Source organism: Anguilla rostrata, chromosome 3, assembly GCF_018555375.3.
Source record: "Anguilla rostrata isolate EN2019 chromosome 3, ASM1855537v3, whole genome shotgun sequence".
NCBI classification, from domain to species: Eukaryota; Metazoa; Chordata; class Actinopteri; order Anguilliformes; family Anguillidae; genus Anguilla; species Anguilla rostrata.
In genome coordinates this window covers 11,912,006-11,934,238 of record NC_057935.1, presented here as the reverse complement: position 1 = coordinate 11,934,238, position 22,233 = coordinate 11,912,006, and the positions used below count along the sequence as shown (strand labels likewise).

The 22,233-nt window shown below is 42.9% G+C and overlaps 1 protein-coding gene across 3 annotated transcripts; it reads right to left on the bottom strand.

Annotated features, from left to right (window-relative positions):
- Positions 1-699: 699 nt before the first annotated feature.
- Positions 700-22,160, bottom strand: vegfba (vascular endothelial growth factor Ba). Of its 3 annotated transcripts, none has more exons than XM_064326182.1 (8): positions 20,890-22,160; positions 11,161-11,203; positions 10,227-10,423; positions 9,567-9,640; positions 9,176-9,208; positions 8,235-8,318; positions 7,165-7,314; positions 700-5,902 (listed from the first exon to the last, which is right to left on the bottom strand). In XM_064326182.1, the coding sequence occupies exons 1-8, from the start codon at positions 20,965-20,967 to the stop codon at positions 5,881-5,883; spliced, it is 681 nt and encodes a 226-aa protein (XP_064182252.1). In that variant the 5' UTR covers positions 20,968-22,160; the 3' UTR covers positions 700-5,880. The 3 variants fall into 3 exon arrangements, with proteins under 3 accessions (XP_064182252.1, XP_064182253.1, XP_064182254.1); XM_064326183.1 differs by having other exon boundaries at positions 7,165-7,311; XM_064326184.1 differs by lacking the exon at positions 8,235-8,318.
- Positions 22,161-22,233: the final 73 nt, after the last annotated feature.

The window sequence follows — 22,233 nt, the reverse complement described above, 5'->3', positions numbered from 1 at the left end:
AATTGGGATAGGGGAGACAGGGAAAACAATTGAGGTATTCAAATGGGGAAAATATCTCCACTTGCCTGGGCTTCGCATCTCATAGTATGCTTGGGAATGTATGCTCCCTAATGTTTAGAACCATATCCAGAAAAATGTTAGAAATATCTTTTGGACGTATAAATTATTATGTTCAAAGATATCAGAAAGAACCCAGGCCTTTTTCGCTCCTGGACTCCCTCTGTCTCTGATTTGCTTCCTCTCCGTTTTTCTGTCCCTGATCCCGAGTCTTGTACAGGCCGCTATATTTAGCCCTGGCAAAACGCCCCGAATTCACAACAGACAGGTAGGACGGTATCTGCTTGGCACACACGCTTGCATTGATTCTTTGGTGCTGAAACACGCACACACAGACACACTCAGTGTTTCTCAGACATTGACTCAGCACTATAAAGACAAGCAAGAGGGGGAGAGGGACAATATTATTTTTCATTTCATCACTGCTCTTCCCTTACTCCCAGTTAGCTTGCCTAATTATCACCTTGTTTGTCTTTCATTACAATTGAAATTGCCGTGAAGTGAGGGATGGGGAGGGAGGGAGGGAGGGAGAGGGGAAAAGGCTGGGGGATGAAATCTGAGAGTGATGGAAGGAGTAGTACTGAGAGAGATGAGGACAAGGACACTGACAATGCAGGGTAGAAACCACCCTTGTGACAACCATTTTCAAAAATAATCCATTTCCTTTAATAATATGTTGAACCTTATATCATGGTTTAATATTAACATCACTTGTTACTCATGTATCAACAACAATAATATTCTTGGTCACATTCACATTTAAATGATTAATAATACCATCATAATGTAACATAACTGACAAACACAATTTGTACACTTGCACAGACATCAAATAGGGCACAGATGGTGTAGCAGCAGTAATATTAATCATATCATCATTATATGCATACATACACTGAATATATAGATTGGAGTTGGGGGTTGATTGAAACTGAGCAAGACAATCTAAAACCAGTTCTATTCAACACTTCTAAATCTGGGGTGGTAATAAGACTCACATTATATAGAACTTTAATTTACCTAAGGTCACTGGATAATACACAAGTCATTAGGTGCTAGATTTATTCTATGCTAAATCATGTTTTTTGTGTGTGTGGGAAGCAGAGAGCAAGCAGTATGTTCATATCACTAAGCCCGCACTACAGTTCCTCTGTGTTGTTTTTGCTCAGTACAAGTCTTCTGTAACTAGCCGGCCGGATCAAGCTCCATACACTGAGGTGTGTGCTGTACATTGAGCATATTTGTGGAGACAGAAAGTCGGCGTCAACACATCCTGCACTTTCAAAGGTACTCAACAACGGTGTGTAAATTCCATCTGGGTACACATTGTACTTGTCCCAAATATTGCATGTGGATTTATCACACTTAACTTTTATAGATCAGCCGGGGACAATGGACCGAATGCCTCATACAATACATCCTGTGCAATGTCTCGTCAGTGAGGCTTTGATTTGTCCGATGTGAGTGAAATGAACTTAAAAAAAAAAAAAAAATGTTACAAACTTCTAAGTAAGCAAAGTACTCATGTGGAGGAGTAAAATGCGATAAATAACAATAAATAGACATTTTATCCACCCCAACACTGGTATAAAAACACACATTTCTTCAGCTGTCAAGAGTGAATGCTACTCTACGCTGTAGCTGCAATCAGCAGTGTCTCGCTTTCTATCCCTCCGTCACCATCACCCCCCCCCGCCAACACTAAAAAGTTAAGGCTTGAAACTCCCGACACTTAGAGGGCTGTGGATGCGAGTCACAGATGGGGGCCCTGTGCTTGCTGCCTTAAAATCCAACTCTAAAACCCAATTGCTTAAATGGTCCAGGAATGGGATTAGAACTTTTGCCAGATGAATAAATTATGATGCGGCAAGAGAAAGTGGGTTATGCCGCAAGCCTCCTGATCTTGTGTGTATTCTGGCAATGAAGAGAGGGGTGGGGTGCTAGGGAGTCATAAAATGGGGAGTGGGGGCTGCGGGGGTGTAGGGTTGGTAAAGAGCGGGAAGAGGAGGCAAGGGGAGAAGAAAGCAGAAGCTATTAAAACGAAAGCCTGTGACAGCTTAAGAGGGAGACACAGCTGCTAATGAGAGGTCACTAGGGTTGTACTGGAGAATCTCAAAACAGGAGATCAATGAAAGAAGACAGAAAGAAGGGGACAAAAAAAGGATTATGGCTAATTATAGCGAGGTTATGAGGAAACACATCTAAGTACTGAGACCGAGGTTTGAGGACACCTCTTACATTTCATCTGTCAGGGGGAGGATAAAATTTGACAACTCATCTCCATATAGATATAAATTCTAGTTTATAGCACCACTGACAAAACTCCCAGTGCTTGGGTAGCATTTACATTTTAAAGAACAAATCTCCAGCCCCCTTTTCTATACACGTAGAACACATTCATTACCCCTCCGTTTAATAAGTGGTCTGAGTGATCTCCAAAGTCTGAAGCTCAAAATGTTGCATATGAGGGCAGTGGTCGTTAGGACACTGGACTTTGGACGTGAACAATATGGACTAGAATCCCAGGAGGGCCACTGTTGTACCTTTGAGCAAGATATTGTTTCTCTATTGCTCCAGTAAAACGTGGCTGTATAAATGAATTACAGAGGGTTTAAGTATTGAAAGTTGTCCTAGGTCAGGCAATCCACTAGGCAGTAAATAAGGTATGTTGAAAGGTATAATAAAACATTCTAGTGTAGTTTAGTGGCAATGGTGATAGTATGTTCATAAACAAAATTTGTCTAAATGTATATTCTTAAGTCATTTGGCAGACGCTTTTATCCAAAGCAGCTAACAAAAGTGCATTTTGTATGAGAGAGCCCAAATCTATATAATGGACTCTATCACTGATGCATATTCTTTTAAATTGGTGTTTGTGGGTCAGAGTGGTCATCTGAATGATGTTTCTACAAAGAAACTTTGATAGCTACTACCCCAAATTATCAGTTAAAGAATGCAATCTTAAGATTTCCACCATAGTCATGAGCTGTATGACAGAATGAGCTCTTATCTTTATAGTTGCTTATCAGACTCAGGTAGCTAACTCTACAGCCCCTCACAAACAGAAGGATCAAAGGGAAATTATTATTGTATGGGCTGCACTGGGCGGGCCATGTTTGGTAATGCCCTATGGGGTCATTTTAAAATGAGATATTTCATGGCAGATGTATTTGACCATCTCTTGTGTTGTACTTCTTCACTTTCCCTCTCAGACACATATGTGGCACATTTCATTAAAATGCTTCTTCCTCAAATTTTAATGATATCCTAAGGCACGGTACTCACAATAAAAACTTTGGCCATCTTTGGAGATTGTTTTTTTAACACTGATTAATTCTGTTGAAAATGTCACAGCACCTTAAACCAAAGCAATTTTCAAATACTTGTAAAAATAAGGAAACTGAGTGTTATTTCAGTGTATAAGGTGGGACAAGGAGTGGGCTCACAAAAGGAACAGAATGACTTGCCGTCAGTTACTTTATCTAGTGGGGTCAATTATGGACATTTCTTTATATCTCTGATAAAATCAGTTAGGAGGTTATGTCATACAGAACGCAAATGTGATTTCCTTTGCTCCTAAACCAAGGGCCTTCTCTCAGTTTAAATTCAATGCAGATATGCTGACAGATTCTCTGGGCGTCTATTGTGTACATGGTCAGCCACCCAGAGAGCTTCTTAAAGGAGACGGATTAATGACAAACAAAAACATAACAAACACCACACACACACACACACACACGTATGCACACAAAAATAAAACTCAGAAAGAAAACATTCAATAGTTAAAAAAACAAAGCTTGTTTTTGACAAAGTTTAAAGGCAACATAAAAATGACATTAAAAAAATATGTAATCACCCAAACTCTTGCGAATATATATTTATATAAATTTAAATATTTTTCCTTTTTTCAGTCATAATTATATCAAGAAAAGCTTATGGTTACCTGTGTGTTGTCTTTCTTTATGTCACAGTGTTTCCAAGATATCCTGAAAGTACATCTTTCATTTCAACGTTAAGAGAGAAAAGGTGCATTAAAGTGCCCAACTGTGTTTATACTGAAGTTAACAGAGGTTTATGGGTCAACGTCAATGGTCCCTAAAAGATGGAGAACAGAACATATGTGTTTGTGTATATATCTCAGTGAGTTAAGTGAATGAATTTGTGTGTGTGTGTGTGTGTGTGTGTGTATGTGTGTGTGGTGTGTGTGTATGTCAATGGAAAACAGCCAGGCCTCCTCATTATTGGCATTCCCCTCACTGCTTAGCTGAAGTTAAAAGCTCATTCACTGCCACAAGGGAAGAGAAAAGACTAAGCAAATTCAAACAACAGACCCCAAATGGGAGATTCATTGATAGAGTTTGTGCCCATTTGATGGACTCATACGCAGAGACAAAGGATGAGAGAAAGCACATGCAGGTTTGTACAGCTGTTAATGGGAAGACCACACCGACTCCCATTGAAATGTGTTCACCTAAAACCAAAGATTCAGTGAAAATAGACCTCATGATATATTCTGCACATGCCTGTGGCTCCGAATGTATAACTGTGTGTGTGTGTGTGTGTGTGTGTGTGTGTGTTTGTGTCTTACTTATATAGTGATATACTACAGGCACATGTTCATTTAAAAACATTAAAATATCGAATAAAAAAATAGTTTGGGGCACACTGGAAATATTTCTCAAATGTATCTGTGTTTTGAACATAAACAGGTCTAGACAAAATTGTCAAAATATTTGGAAGGCCACCCACCTTTGTCACTGCCCAGCCCCAATTCCTCCACATACTGACCTAGTGCTTCACCCTTCAAAACTACTGCAGAGCCCAGAACAGAGGACTGTTCTGGTATTGGTCCAAACCACAGCAGGGTTTTTTAGCTCCATATATCTGTGCATTCTATGTCTACACAAACCCCATGGCCACATACTAGATAATACTAATTTCCTCATCATACAGAGGGATTGGACAGAGGGTCATGTGACTCAGCTTTTAGTGCCTTAAATGGGAGGAGGAATCTTTATCTTTTTGACATTTGTCTGACTAATTACAGCAGGCTACATAGTCTATCACAGTATCATAATGTGTCATTTAATAATCTCAGTACTGACACCTCCTTCCAGTTAGGCTCAACGGTTGCGTCACATGCTCGTCTGACGTCATGACGCAGTTGGTATCCTTGTTCAAATAATGGCTGCAGATGTGGGAGTAGAGCCCAGCGATCATGGATCAGGAAAGCTTCGGAGAGTTGCCCGAAATTGAATCAACTCCATGTCCCATGATTCAGTTGGCCAGTTTGTCGGAGCCAGTGGCAGACAGTGCACAGTACCTTAAAGGGGCCAAGAGTGCTCCACAAAGGTCGAATGGGATACGGACAGGTTCTTCCAGGAAAATACATGGCGTGACACAAGTCCCTCCTCACAGTCCTTTATGTATGCAGTCTACTGGCATAATCCTGTGGTTCCACCCTCCAAAATACCTTTATTGCATCTTTTCTGGTCCTTCCACTTACTTATGGCGAAAGATCCTCCATCTTACTTATGGCATCACGCCTGATACAGCCCAGTCTAGCAGCAAAATGCTCATGTGATGACAGTGGATAATATACACATATATATTTACGTAAGACTACTTGTGGATGACGTTTTGGAGGTGAGGGGGCTAAAGGGACGCGAGTGTTTTTGTTTGGGCACAGACCCTCCTTCCCCTATCCGCCTGCTCATCAGTCCCCTCCCTCATCACTGATTCTCCTCTCCGTCACAGAAAAAAAACGTCCCTTTGCCTTCTCCAATCAATCACGTTGGCAAGAGGGAGAGTGAGTTCAGCTCATCACCGCCTTATTGCCTCACATCTGAAAAAGAAAGGGACAAGGAAGGCAGGCGTGAGAGCAGTAAAAAAAAGCTTGAGCTCTGGACTATTCCATTCTGACATTTACAGCTACTGATCTCCGATCAGTGCTCATGAGGAACGCTCTTCAGACCGTGACACCAATTATTCCCAGCCTGCTAGTCAGGGAAGAAAGTGGGTGATCAGAAAAATGAAGGTAATTTGAAATGCAACATGTGCATTTTAGTCCAATCCCCCTAGTCCAATACTGACAATCCATCCATCCTGGCAGCTGTTTTACAGAACTGTTAGCAGAACAGACTTGTAACCATGGTTGGACGTTAAAAATTCCGGGTGGGACACTGCAGTTATACCCTTGAGCATCATATTTAATCTAAATTGTTCAGTAAATATCCAACTCCCATTAGATAAATAGGAGGGTCTACACAAACAGGACTGAAGCCTTCAAATATACGTGAAGACCAGGGAACCTTGGCTGCAATATTTTTGGACTTAGCCAACAGGCCTTCTGAAAAACCAAGGTTTTAATTGCAGGGTTACAGGAAAATCCAGCCCAGAAATTCAAGTAGGATCTGTTTTCACACTGTGCATCACGTGCCTACATGCACAATTACCCACGCCAAACTGTCCTGTAAGTTTAGAACCTTACCCTCCTCCTCCTCCAATACTGTAAGCTGGCCTCATTACCAGCCTTGCGTGTAAATACTGGATACATACGAAAAAAGGTATCAAGTTTAGAATTTCGACCGGACTTCCCCTTTAAATTATTACATAGGTGCTGTCTCAGCTGAATTTCTACTCCTAAAATTCTAGACTGTTTACAATAAAACTGTCTGAACAGTCTGCCTCAAGTATGAAGCCGTTCACACCTCTACTTTTTGGACTATTACAGATTGTTTGCACACTTTGTTTAAATAAGCCTTTGAGTGCTTATGAGGTATCATGTATATGGATGGTACCATATATCAATTTTAGGTAGTAAATATTTGATCATGTGCCACAGGAAAATCCATGAGCATGTACAGAAACAGCATGCACACATGTCAGTCTCCACCTTGTATAATATATATATATATAGTATAATTATGTGTGTGTGTGTGTGTGTGTGTGCGTGTGTATGTATATATGTATATTTATACACACATGATAAATATTGATAGCATCTCTATTTTTTCCTACTGTATGTGCTGTGAGACAAATAGCTTATTTTGACCATATAAGCATATTGTGTCCACAGAGGTGCAGGTGGCGGCAGCGTTCTCTGACCTGCAGCTTTGCGGGTTGAGGTGCCTCCCTCTCTGTTTGCAGCTGTCGTGGGTCAGGCTGCAGCGACACTGACACGACTCGGGGTCCAGCACCCTCCTTCGCCCAGGACACGGGGGGCAGTTTGGCCCAGGGGTGGGTGGAGGGAGACCGCTTCGGGACAAAGGAGGAAAAGACAAAAAATTACAGCCAGAATGGGGGGACATCACAGCCACTGCTGAAACTCCAGTTTATCAGTTTTGGCGTTTCTCCCCCGACTGGGAAGTTCATTAAAACAAGGTTTGTAAGGGAAAAGCACAGCTGAGTGACTAAATTGAGTGGAAAGTCAATCTTGGTGTGTGCAGAAAAGCCTGCACTCACAGTAACAGACAGAGAGCACTTTTCAACCAAATTAGCCCAATTTTACACATGACATAATTTCAATTGGGGGCAGGGACAAGTGATGGATGAGGGTGAGCAACAAGGCTTCCAAAAAAGAGCCACTTGTGCACATATCAGGGGGAAAAAACTAACCACTTCAGACTATAAACTGGAAACAGCCGAATTGTCGAACCAAAATAAGCCAGACCCATGCACAAACATATGCATGCATCCATGCACACACACACACACACAAGACACTTATACACACTCCAACGGTATTACCAAAAAGCAAGGGAAAAAATAACAAATTATAATGGTTCTGAAATGGTCCATGTGCTTCCCTAAAAATAGATTTATATCATAAAAAGCCAATGCAGGTCTGAGGCTATTAATGCTGTGGCAAAAACAATATGAGGTCATTATAACATCACAACAACACGGAGAGACAGGTAGGTGTTAGATGGGCAATCAATGCAGCACAAATGCGGTAAGTATCACAGGCACTCATGCCAAGACATGCAGGATTAGGTTAAGAGTTAATTAAGCAAGGCAAGGGCTGCCGATTTGCTACCATTGTCAACACTTCAGCAATTTAATGTATTCTGATATATAAATACATATTTATTTTACCCCAGACAGAATTGGGTGAGGAAAGTGTGCAGCCCTTGCCTTGTTAAGGTTTTTTTTAATTTTTTAAAAAATCACCGTACGATGGTTTGATTTTTCCACTTTTCTTTCGTTTGGATTTGCCTCCCTCCCTCTGTCTCCCTTTCCTCACGGGGCTTTGTTCCTGCCTTCAAGACAGAGACACTCCCTCAATGGCCGCTCCTCTGCCCAGCACCCTTTCATCAGAGCAGGCTTGTTCCAGGGACCGGCACTGTTTGGTCTACGAGTGAAATCTCCCGCGTCGATAACACTGCTATTATCAAGCGGAGGTCGGAGGGAGCCAAAACTACAGGCTTTTAAGTTTTACCTCGGCCCATTAATGGAAATCTCCTAAAGGAGCAGGAGGCCTCCCCAAGAGAAGCCGAATAATCCACGATTCCTCTACATTTAATTTTCTCTACATTAAATTTTGTTGCTGCTGTAAATAACTTAACTTGTGCATGCTGCAAACTGCTCAGTTTCTTTGAAGGTGCTGCCCGTGACAGCCAATTACCAAACTTTCAACTTTACGTTTAAATCAAAGAAAATGTCACAGCACTACTTAGAATATATCATTTTATCGGAGCACTTTCATGACAAAAAACTGCTGTTATTTTACAAAAATATATGAAACACATAGCCGTCCATGGCTCGGAATAAGGGCTGATAAGTTGTGACCACATAAAACATGGTGACACGCATCTAAATTTCAGTTGGCTGAGGCCTACACGTAGACATAAAACACTCTGTGGAAAGCCTAGAGAAGTTGTCATCCGTGGCCTGTGAGTTCCTGACTGGGACTGCACAGAGCCATGCGGTGGTGTTCTAATCTCTCTTTTTCAGTACACCCAGTGAGCACAAGAGGAAACCGACGTCTCCATGGAATCAATGGTGCGTGAAGAGAGATTCGTCTCGTGGGAGAACGGGTAGGAAAATAACCACCCCAAACACACATACACACACACGCACTCACACACTCGGGCATCGCAAAACAGACGGCACTTACCTTACAGGCACTAGCTGAAGCTCTTTTTTTAGTCTGCAATGGGAGGGAGGGAAGGAGAGAGAGAGAAACAGAGAGAGAGAGAGATAGAAAGAGAATGAGAGCTCACAGAGGGATGGATCATCAAACGCAGTGGAGAAAATGTCATGGCGAAAACGGTGTTCTGACATGCCCCTCACATTAAAAAAAACAACAGCATTACAGATCATCATCGCTTACTTTAATACCTTAAAGGAACCAGCGCTGAGGACAGCATTATAATGAGGGGGTACAGTGGGACAATATTTCACTGGAAAACATTTTGCTTGCAAAAACAGCTGAGGATACGTGCATAATAACTTCATGCACATGCGCATGTGTGGACAGTTCTGTATGATTGTGTGTGCTTGCTCACCTGCACTCACACTGGCTGTGCTCGGTGAAAGGCATCTGCACCAGCTCATGCTTCAGGTAGGTGGTCTTCATGAGTTGTGGGGGGGGGGGGGGCAGACACAGTTACCACTGACTGTTATAGCACAATAGCACACGCCATAAATCATGGGCTCCACACCACTCACTGGTGCCCACTGCAGCCGGCTTAACTGTGATTCAGCAAACTGACTTTGTATGACAGGTGCTAGTGTGTGAAGGGAGATAAGGCCAATGCACTTCCTCCCTCACTTCCTCTTTCTCTACTACTCTTCAAAAGAGAGAGAATGTGAGAATGTGTGTGTGTGTGTTTCAGTGTGCGTGTGTGTCGATATCTCCAGAGTGAGTATGTTTCTTTGGGTGTGTATGTCTGTGAGTGTGTGTGTGTGTGTATGTGTGTGACTGCGTGCATGTGTGACTGTGTGTGTGTGTGTGTGTGTGTGTGACAGTGTGTATGAGTGACTGTGTGTGTGTGTGTGTGTATCTCCACAGTGAGTATGTTTCTTGTGTGTGTATGTGTGTGTGTACCGTCACAGTATTTTGGTTGAGGTGTGAGTGTATGTGTGGGTAGCCCTCAGTATTTCTCTAATGTATGTATGCAGGCTTCCACAGTGAGTTCATTGGCAGGGCATGCGTATCTGCATACCTCCACGGTGAGTGTGTAGGTGTGCGAGGGCACACACTCCAGGGCCTCGTCCGAGCAGCAGCCCCCACAGCGACGCAGGGCGACGCAGGAGGGCAGGAAGAGGTGCTGGGTCTCCCGCGGGAACTCCCTCCACACCTCCACCAGGGTCTCCCGGGGCTGGCACCCACTCAGACTGTACACCTCCAGCCATTTTAGCACTGAAGGGGGGAGAGGCATTGCACATGTCACTCTCACAACCGCTCAATTAATCGACCAATCATTAATCAAGTCAATCAATGAGCTCCGCTTATCCATGCGTCACTTCCTCACCCACTCAATCACAACAGCAATGTCAACACTACCAAAAGAAGGGAAAGTTGAGAAATAGAATGGATTGAAAACAGAATGAAAAGAGGGCAAGGACTTTTTGCAAGCAGACACCTGTCACATGTTATGTGCAATGATCTCAGATAACTATTGAGAACAACTATTGTTATTTTTCAACAGGTCGCGTGTGTGTGTTTTTTATGTTAATTGGCTGTGGAAATGGTATCACATCCAGACTAAAATACCTTCAGATACTGTGACTGTGACGCAATATTTCACTAATATAAAAATCCATATTTATCTGGTATTTATACAAAGCAACAGGTAGCATATAATGTGTTGAGTACCGTCTCTCTCCGTCTCCCTCCCTGATCAGTAATGCCGCATATCAGATTTCTAGTCCTGTAATGGCTCCTGTAATCCTTCTGTTCAACAGCCTAATTGACAATCCAACAGAAAGAGCTCCCCCCAGCCACACGTAGACATGGGCTCCACTCAGAACGTACGCACATGCAAACACACGCACGCTTTACCAAATTGCCTACGAAAAACACGGGCATTTGGTCACATTCCAGCCACTCAGCACATGCACACAGCGCCGCTGACACTCGGACAGACCGGTCGGTACCTTCTCTGGATCTGTGATTTTCGGCGGGCTGCCAGTGAGCCAGCTGGAAGACAAGAGGACAGGGAGAAAATGTCAAGTACAGGGGAGGGGAGGGAAGAGACGCGAATAACACAGTTTAATGCGACACTGACAACATCAGTGTGACGAACAAAATGGAAGGAATCAGCCTCGAACCGCAGGGCCATGACCATGCAGGACTACTTGACTGGCTTATGAAAAATAACCCTGTTAACAAGGACACTGCTGCACAGAATCAGTTTGGGCAAATTATACAGCTGCAACGGACGGTGTTCATAAAAGCAAGAAATCTATTGCAAGTGATTTCTCAGAGCGCCAGGACGTTAATCAGATTCACTCGTTTGAGGGGCCGTCATGGGAACAGTAATGAGCTCGTCTGGAGCAACGGACTGAGGATGACTTGGGATAGGAAAAGCAAAAAGATAGATCAAGGGTACGAGGGTACATTGCATTCAAATGTGCTACTAAAATAAACTTATCTGAATAATCATAATGAAAAATCTTAATGGCTTTCACTAGAGCAAGGTGAGAGGGAGGAGTACAGAAGGAAGAAGGAAGAATAATGACAGAAAAGAAGAGCAATGACAAAGCAATTTAATTTGAAAGGAGAACAGGTTTATTGATTCGCCCGATGACGTTGTTCAGCACAACGTGAGTCCAATTTCCTCGCAAAGATAAACAAACAATGGAATGGAATTGTAAAAGATGGGTATCTAAGAAAAACACTTTCAGTTTCATCGCTGTGTGTTGGAGCAGAATGGGGATGTGCCATCCGTTTACGCTTTTAACATTACAATTTAAGTCTTTGAAGGGTGACACAACCTCATTTTCACTGTAACGCACGCATGTACTGACTGACATGCTCTTGGGAGTACGCAACACGCATGCACGCACACGGTCAAGTCCAGTCTCTGGCACAAGGCCACTACCAAGAGAATGTAGACTTTGCCCCTTTTTTCTTCTTTCCTTTCATTTCTGGCTTTGCCCAGTTTGTTTGTGAACAAATTCATGTGTGGCTGCAGTGTGATTTGCGTGAACAGACGAGCGCATACAGTATATACCTGTTGCCGGTAGATTTATTCATGCTCGTACATAGTATCTGTGTATTTTATGAGTTTGGGAGAAAAGCAGCATGTCTCCACGTTAAATTTTGTAATTCATTCAATCTGGATCAAGGTTGGCAGCTACATAAGTTTGAACCAACTCAACAAAAACCTATGCATCATGAATGAGTCATTGCATCATTTTTTGAGCGTGGATCTCGATATCGGTTGACTATCTTTGCGCAGCGAATGATCTAGGCCTCTCTTTGTCAGGGTGTATGCCGTGTCGGTTTATCGCTCTTGTTCCAAACTGTACGGCAATTCCCCCAGCGAGCGGCACCACCCTCTTCCTCGATATCGATTACTGCAGAGCCCACATCTCTTCCTGGAAAACGACACACAAAAAAACAAAAAGAAAACGGCTACACTGGCCAAAAAGAAGTGGGCCGTAGCCGGGTACCCCCATGTCCTTCCGATTTCAGCACGTGTCTTTAGATCGCTTCTGTATGTCACTTTCATTCGTTTCTGTGATGGGAAGACACTGGTTTTCCTTGAAATGCTTACTTGACATGGCCCGTGTTGTCCAAAGGGCAAAAACATCGTTCATACTTGTGTGAGTCGCCACTTCAACAAATGGATATGCATATGTCTTCGCAAACATTACTTAAATTATCATGACATGCCTTAAAGTAGGTTTTCATACACAGAAGTGTGTGTGTGTGTACGTGCAAGTACGGCTGTAAAATGTATCCTTCTAAATGTATTAACGAGCTCTCAAACCCACCGCCCCCCACTGGAGACTGGTGCTGTACACGGTCAATAAAGTTGCTGGACTCACGGCCAATCTCCAGGTGCGAGGTGCTCGGCTCGTAAAAAAGTCACATGCCGTTCATTTGCATATGAAACAGACCAGTCTTCACCTCGGCGCTTATCTGATAGAAATCTGCAGGAATGCACCCCACGCCGCCATCTCCTTCACCACGGACGCACACACGCATACAAACACGCAGGTATGCAAGGGACCCTCATAGGGCATACTTGGACACGGATGGGTGCACGAACACACAGGAGCGAGAGACGACAGCGCGTTCAGACCGAGCGAGGGAACATACTCACTGCTGCGCGCAAATCCGGGGGGGGGGGGGGTGGTGGGAGGGTGGGTGGGGGGCGGGTGGGGGGGACTGTGAACCGGGTCAACCGCCATACAGCAACGGGAGGGAGAAGGGCGCTTTGGCTTCATACAAATGAATGATCACAGCAAAACAGGCCGAGACCCAAACTCCTAATACACCAGACAGGGTCAGAGATAGTGACAGAGACAGTGCATCTGGGATCGTGTCAGAACTGCTTACTGAGAATCAGTGGGCACAACAATGGAGTGTTTTATTGGTTATACTTCATTATTTTCTATCAAAAAAGACCTCATGTGTCGTGTACTATGACTTAGTCCAGCGCATGTGCGCCGTACAGACAAAAATTATGATCTCGCCCTGATCTACCATGATGAACTCCAGAGCAGTCGGTGAGCAGTGTTCAGGTGTTAAGTCAGCACCTGCCCGCACATATATAAATCTGCCCAACGGTCAGCACACGTCCGTTCTCTATGCGCTTGAAGCCCTGCTCGTGTGTGTGTGTGAGCACAAAGGTTACCCTGTCCATGTCAATGTTGGGAGGGAGGGAGGGAGGGAGGGAGGGAGGGCGGGTGGGTGGGTGCATATCTACATGTGAGCGTGCTGTGAGCCAGCTCGCTCAGTAACACTAGGCCAGCTCACTGTGTTGCAATGTGAGTGAAGAGTCAGCCCCTCCCACCACCACAGCACCAGGGCCATTGTGCAACTTGTACCCCCCCCCACCCCCACCCCCTTCCTCAAAAAAAAAAAAAAAAAAAAACGGCAACCCAACCCCAAACACCCAGAAAACAAAGAAGCTGGCACTGCTACACTCCCGTCATTCATTGTTAAATACTATACGCTCGCCAGCCACTTTGTTAGGTGGACCTATCCAGTACTGGGCAGAACCCCCTTTTGCCTCCAGCACAGCACAAATTCTTCATGGCATGGATTTGACAAGTTGGCGGAAACATTCCTTAGGGATTTCGGTCCATGCTGACTTGATGCGGTCATGCAGTTCCCGCGGACTTTTCTGCCACACATTCACGCTGCGAACCTCCCATTCCACCGCATCCCAATGGTGCCCTATTGGATTGAGATCTGGGGGACTGTGCAGGCCACTGGAGTAAAGTTAAGTCACTGCCATGTTCCTGGAACCAGCCTGAGATCATGTGTGCTTTGTGACATGACACATTGTCTTGCCGCAAGTATTCATTAGAAAAAAAGAGCAGGCTGTGGCCATAAAAGGATGCACACAGTCAGCAACAATGCCTAGGTATGCTGTGGTATTCAAAGAATACTCGGTTGGTATTGTGGGGCCTAATGAGTGCCAAGAAAACATTCCCCGCACCATTACATCACCACCGGCCTGGCCCATTGACACAAAGCAGGATGGATCCATGGATTCATGCTGTTTAAGCCAATTCTGACCCTACATTCCGCATTTTGCCGCAGAAATCAAGATTTGTCAGACCATTATTACATTACATTACAGACCAGATGACGATCTTCTTGATCTTTTTGATCACGTACCCACTGTAGCCTCATCTTCCTGTTCTTAGCTGACAGGAGTGGAACATGGCGTGGTCTTCTGCTGCTGTAGCCAAGTTTGCATTCAGAAATGACCTTCTGCCCACCACTGGTGTGAACAGATGTAATTTGAGCATTTGTGGCCTTTCTGTTAGCTTGAGCAAGTCTGTCCATCCTCCGCTGACCTCTCTCATTAACAAGGTGCTAACAAGGCAGGAACCACCACGTCTGACACCAACAAATCACGATCAAAGTCACTTAGATCACAAATCTTGTCCATTCTAATGCTTGGTCCAGCAAAAAACCCTCTTCCACATGTCCTCATGTTTTATATATTAATTTGCAGACACATGATTTTCTGTTTTAAGGAGCTGGCCATTTGTGTTAATGAGCAGGTATACCACACAAAGTAGCTGGTGAGTGTATATTATGAGCCAACAGTTCAATCCATACAGCCTCTATGACTACTCACTCCATTAATACCAGCTGTGCTTGGACTGACTGTAACACTAACCACAGACCTGAAACAAATAGACTTTGTACATGGTAAATATAAGATATAACATCAACAGGCAAATAACTTCAGACTGTGCTGAACTTGATTTCCATGTTTCAACATAACATGGGACACTGACCATGTGAACCGCACAGGACCGCCCAAACCTGGTCAACTTTCATGATGAGCCCCATTGATGTGACTGGAGCCTAAAGACATTGACAATGGCCAATTATTATGGGCAACTTCTCAGTGGACACGGTCTGAATCATTATAATGGCAGATGCTCTCACTCTTAATGTAAAATAACAAATCTGCCATAAATATAGCCACACTCATGCTCTGTTGTATACATTTATTCATTACTTTTGCCATTATTGCTTTTTTGGCTGCAGCGCAACAAACGCGAATGTCCGTGATGAAGTTACACCATTGGTCGGCCGAGTTATGAAGTTACACCATTGGTCGGCCGGTCCAGCCATATACTAGGTTTTGACCTGGTCCTGTTTAAACACTGCAGACATCTAAGCATCCCAATGTTGAATTCACCTGAACTGCCTCACTGGGTCTGAATGCATACAGCGCATTGCACAAACACAGAGACGCACACCCCCCCCCCCCCAGACCAGAGCTCATTACTGTGAAGTGAGTGCGTCTGCACGAACGTCACTCAGTCAGCTGCGCTCATAGACATGCATACACAAAATCTCTCTAATTATCTCTAATGAATGAGAGTCCAGATGCTAGCGCGGGGATGAATCCAGGCCTGGAGCACTGGGATTCTAGACCCCAGAGGGTCTGACACATTCCTAGAATGGGGCTAACCAAGAGAAATGAAATCGTGATCCAACAAACAACAAGATGTAAATCGATAAAACAGAACAAATAGAAAAATTCTGTCAACAGCCAGGTATACAACTAATGAGCGGGCACTAGGCTACAGTCCCAAAGGCTACTTTTCGGTTAGCGCTGACGACAAGCAGTTATTAAAAAAAGATAAGGTGTTCATAAAAAACTGATTTCACTGTCCCAAATAAGGACACCATTGATACGCATCATTGATAAACAAACAGGAGTTCATGTTAATGACGACAGTGACAGCCTGACAGGCCACTGTTGTCTTATCCGGGTGTGAGCCAATGCTGGGGTACACATGGCAAGTTACTAGGGACGAGAGATCGTGCATGTTCTCTTCTGAGGACTAAGGCTAAAGTGTAAACTACCAAAACACATTCAGTCCCTATCCTTAATCCATCACATTCCCAAGGGCACCGGAGGAAAGGACTGATCAGCGGTGAGAAAATGCTGGTCTAGACCCTGTGGCTGTTACGTGTGGAACAGTGCTACAATATTTGAAAAAAAAAAAAAGCCTGTCACTGCATGATCACTGTCTCTCCAACACCATCACATGCACTGGCCTATTCAGTAAATTACACTGCCGAAGTACTTAAATGTGGTGCAGCAGAACTCAGGATAAGAAAATGGCCACAGGACCAGACGGCTGCAAGAATCCCAGGTGTTCAAACCAACCTGATCAGCACATATGCTGTTATATAAATGGGACGTGCGTAAAAAAAAACAAAAAAACACAAGCAGCCCAAATCATCCTAGACTTTTTGGGGGCGGGGTGGGGGTGGGAAATAAATCCGTATGGGCAGTAAAGAAGCAAGAGTTTTCAACAAAGTGTTATTTGGACAAGATTTGTACAACATCCCTTAATTTCAACCCGTCACAGAAATATAGTGGCATTTTCATCTGAGGCAAACTGAAATATAAACAGCCCGTTTCTAGTGTAGCTCAGTCTTAAGCAAAACACTCATTACGTGATTCATTTTCATAAATTCTTTTGTGCGGCCCACCCAAATAGATTTCCCCCCACCCAAAAAGATTTTTTGGTATTTAGTTGCTTATTTCTATTTAAATGTCAAAGTGATATACAGCTGACTCATTTCTCTGCCCCCCCCCCCCCCTCCATGTAGAGTAGAGCAAGGAGGACAGTGCCTGAACGTGAACATAATTAGAAGGACAGTCATGCGGCTGTATCTGTGCCACTTAACAAAAGTTAAGTTTTTCAAAATCTGTTAAATTTATCCGTTGTTATGCACCGCTTCTTCAAAAGAATATGTCCTCTGCCCTAAGCAAGACTGCAAAGTAATCAGCATTATTTGGTTTGATGTTAGCTAGCATTTAGCAAGCATCTACATTCACCCAGCTAACGTTAGCTGAGATAGCTAATTAAAACATTTACACTTCACTTTTGACATAGATGAGTATCGAAAAAATTGTCTTAAAAAAGGCTAGAGAAGGGAGAAACTGCAGCACAGATAGGCTGCCATAACATTACTGTTACAGTACCAGTTACGGTTAACAGTTCAGCCAACTAACTTTAATTGAAATTGATGAAAATCATTGTGTTTAGAAATGGCATTTTGGATATCAGGCACCAATAACTTAAAGCCCCTAACTTATGCTTAGAATTTGTATGTGATAATATAATCCTCCAAATCATTCTGACAGCATAAAGGCTTGTCTGTAACTAATTCCATTAATGCAAAAATTGTTTTATTTTTGTTTCCTTTTGCATTCTGTTCATTTTCTTTGTAGGCAGTACAACCTTATTTTAAAAGTGCCGTCCAGATTTCATTTTAATCTGGAGACATGGCCAAAGCATAAATAAATAAATAAATAAATAAATAAATAAATAAATAAATAAAATTGCCCTAACACAAAATATAAATAAAGTGCCCAAACACAAAATGTGAACTCTAATAAAAATGTGAAATTTAATAACCTCACAATAATGCCACAAATAAATTCTAAAACTCTCAACCTGTGGGAAACACTGGACTGAAAGAAGTCTTGTCAGGGTACTGCGAACGCTACCAAAGTGAAACGGTGCCCTCAGATTCGGCCACGATAGCTAGCTGTCTCTTTTCCTCTCAAAAAAACATGCTTTACATCATCTATCCCAGAAAAGTGGCTTGGCTTTCTGGACACCTTGAAACTGAACGCACACTTTTGCTAACCGAGACTAACTGGAACAGTCATTTATAGCCCCTGTGTGGCTCAGCCGGTAATGGCGCTCACCAGGAGCGCAGGCTGGGCCCTATCGCCGAGGCACCATTAAAACCGGTGTCTAAGCTACGTCATTAGCCGACTGAGAATGAAAGGCCGCGGCAGCAGAGCACAATTGAGTTCATCCCACTGGGGTGGGTTGGACTTAATTTGTTTTGTGTTCCTGGGGTTACCACTACATAAATTGCCCCCCCCCAGATGATCTCCGGAGCCCCTTCGCATGACCAGCAGCCACCAGTGAGTGATGCGCCTCCTCTCACGTTAGGTGCCAGCTCTCAAGCAGCACAGCGTGCGGCCTGTGGGCGAAGGTACTGGAGGAGCTTTCACACTTCAGCTGCTACGCTTCCCTTTACAGGCACAGGTAGCGTGGCGGTAATGCGAGAGCACAGTTCAACTGGCAATTTCAATGACAATGAAAACAAACGTTAAGCTCGCTAACCACGCTCCAGTGAAACTCATGTGAGACCTGGTCTTTTTCCTGCAATTTGTTCAGTAGTTTCGATGCCACTTCAGCAAGGACATGCGTCGTTACCTGTTAGCCAGCAAATCAATTTTTATTCTTTATCTCAAAATGTAACAGTCCCTGTATTGTGCAACTTCACTGTGGTCATATGACCAATTATAAATACAATAAAAATACCTTCCGTCCTCATGCAACCTGTTTTCATGAGTTAAAAGTTGTGAAATGGAACACACTGCTTTGCTGGCTAGCCAGACAAATAACCAGTAGTGGAAGGAAGCTCTGTCATTTATCTGGATGTCTTATATGCTGAATTAAGGATGACTATTTCCTTGAGGTCTTAGGACTCAGTGTCGTCATTTTTAAATAAAATATTAAAATGAAATACAATCCTTCTGTATATAATCCTGACACTCATTATCTAAAATTGAGATCTATCGGAAAGATATCAAATATTTGCACATTTATACAAGAATATTGTTTTTTAAAAATATATTTAAATGTGTATTTATATCTTGTGATAATAAATTCATTATTCATTTATTCAAAGTCTATATCAATAAATAAGGACCTCCAGCTGTCTCTTCCACACGACTCTCTTGTAATAAAAAAAAAGATTTAATACCAATGAGACAATCTGTATAAACAGAGCATAAATAACAATAAAATAAAGAGCAGTAGTGTAAGGAATACAAAATGAGGAGGTGGTGAGAGCAGTAAACAGTCGTTGAAATATACTGACCGAGTGACAATGACGTTTTTTGGGAGCATGCAGACTATGACACCTGATGTAGAGGACAGTCCAGAAGAGTCTCTATACTGACCTCCACACCAGGCATCACAATAACACAGTCATTACCATGAGAACATTAGAACTCCCCTAGGTCCCACTGCCTCATTACACAAGACAACCAACCGCTGCTACACATAATTAGAGAGCAGGAGAGAGATGTGCTCAGATCCAATAAATGGCACTCAAATCTGGAGCTGCACATAATTTTGTAACGGAGACGCAGCAACTGCACGCAACTACAGGCCCAGGGCCTGATGCAAGGACAGACAGAGGTGCGAATATTAGTGCTACGCTAGGTAGTCTTTTGGGCATGTGTGGAGTAGTTATGGGACTCTGGTTTGTAGTTTCTATGCCATGGTGGGCAGGGAGTCTGTTAGGAAATATGTAACAGAACCAGAGTACAAATACAGAAAGTGATAACATTTCATTTTAAGAAATTTGTGCACATACATGGGCAATGTAGCCTATAGATAGTCGTTGCGCCTGTTACCGATATAATTCAAATTGTAGCCTGCATAGGTTTCAGTAGTTGAAAAAATAATCTCTTGGGTCACGGATGTAAAATCACCCGCCTGAAGTCGCTTTCATTCGAGCAGGTTTTCATACAATGCCAAGGGGATCATCCACGACAAAACAGAACTACGTGTTCTTGAAAGAACGGCGGTAGACGTAAATAAAATGTGCAACTTGGTATGTGAATTTAGCGATTGTCTGGTGAAAGATAATAAGCTTTTGGCTATCACTGTATAGTCACGTACACCTTCGGCTCCGCTCAGCATGTGATACAAAGTACATGTCAGTTACTTGCAACAGTCGCATTGTGGCAATACATTTAACATGATAATAAATGCATATGCTGAACATTATATGGCACAGCACTTTTATAATGGAAGAAACACGTTTATGGTGACAAATGTCAGTGACCGCAAGGGTAAATAAACATGAAACTCGTAAATGTTCGGAGCCATTAACAGGCTATGTACCGTGACATTCATTTCACAAAAGGACCGTGTTTTACGATGTCAGTAAATTGTTCCAGAAGTTGCCAACATAGGCAAAGAACGACAGCAGTATTGCAACTAGCATTATCACTCCGAGCAATGTCTTCTATTTGGAGGCAAACCTATATATATATATATACATATATATATATATACATATAAACATTTATTTTAATAATATATACATATATTATTTTTACATACCTTGGCATAAGACGTGGGCATTCTGGTAACCAAGACGAACTGAAACATTCCTAGAATAACTTGAAGCTTAATCCCCATTGTTAAGGTTCCAAAAGGGACACAAAGTGGAAAGCTCTCTGTAAATTAACTTGTTTTTTAAATTTCCTTTTCTTCTTTTCCCCCCTTCTTTGTGTTTATTAACAAAAATTTCATATGTTTAAGTCCATAATATCCATCGCCGGTGTGGATTAGCCGAAACCGAGGTACAGGACAAAATTTCGAAACCACACAGTGCGACCACAGCTCCTGTCATTCCACATCGCACACGCACCCGAAAATGATATTAATACTGAAGTCTATCCAAATTACACTAAATTCGCCCACGAGTTCAGCTAAGCGGGCTCAAGCACATTGCTTATTGCATTAATTGAGCATTTTAAAAAGCCTAATGTAACAAAATGTAAGCACAGACTTAAGTCTAAAGGGTTATAAGGACTATATATAGCAGTATCATACAAGCTGTTCTACTGTAGTCTATTTCCACTTAGCTAGCTAAGAAAAAAAAACAGTTCGGGGTCTATATGAACCAGATTTTAACAGAAGCGAATGTTAGCTCGCTAGCTCTGCATAAAAATGACCGAGAAAGCGTCAAAGGTCCTTGAACAGACAGCGGGAGTACGATGTGTATTTTGTCAATATAGGTCCATTCAAAATCCGTGGGAATAGTTCGGAATGTTGTAGCTTATCCTCAAAAATGCTTGAAACTGTACATTTTCTCTTTCTCCAATAGACCGGTTCCGGCTTTGAATCCTCTCCGGGTAACACATTTAATGATAGGACGGCAATTTAAACCGTTTATTCTTGCCTTACGTTGGAGCACCGTCATATATTCAGCATCCAGTTCTTCTTCTTTTAATATAAAAAAAACTTGACCCTTATCAAAGTACAGGTTGGCATTATCACATTTCAAGACCCGACGAATAAAAATATTTGGAGACGGGTTCTTCATGCATTTAGTCCCTTTTCACGTGTTCTTTGCCCTTGAGAACAAAATAAAAGCATACGCAACTCTAAATCCACGTAACCGTCGCGTTGTCAACTTTTATTTTTTGCAGGGAACAGGCTCGCACATATGAACTGTTACTTTCAATCCGTCTGTCAGGCAGTCAATCATTTACTCTCACTATCTGTTCCTCTCCGTCTTTACTTAATTAGCTAGCTGATTTGGAAAGGGGAGGTGGTAGGTGGTAGAATGGGGCGGTTAATACCTCTCTCTAAAACTGTGCTGGTTCACACAGTCGCCTTTTCTCTCCTTCCAGTCACCCACCCCCCCGCCAGGTTGTCGACATAGTTTCTCTCCTCCCA

Bases quoted from the DNA above. Each gene is read 5' to 3' on its own strand.
- vegfba (XM_064326182.1), bottom strand. From the start codon at position 20,967: ATGGGGATTAAGCTTCAAGTTATTCTAGGAATGTTTCAGTTCGTCTTG. The intron at 11,204-20,889 runs GTATGTAAAAAT...CTTGTCTTCCAG, and splicing joins TGCCCACGTCTTATGCCAAG to CTGGCTCACTGGCAGCCCGC. The intron at 10,424-11,160 runs GTACCGACCGGT...TCCCCCCTTCAG, and splicing joins AAATCACAGATCCAGAGAAG to TGCTAAAATGGCTGGAGGTG.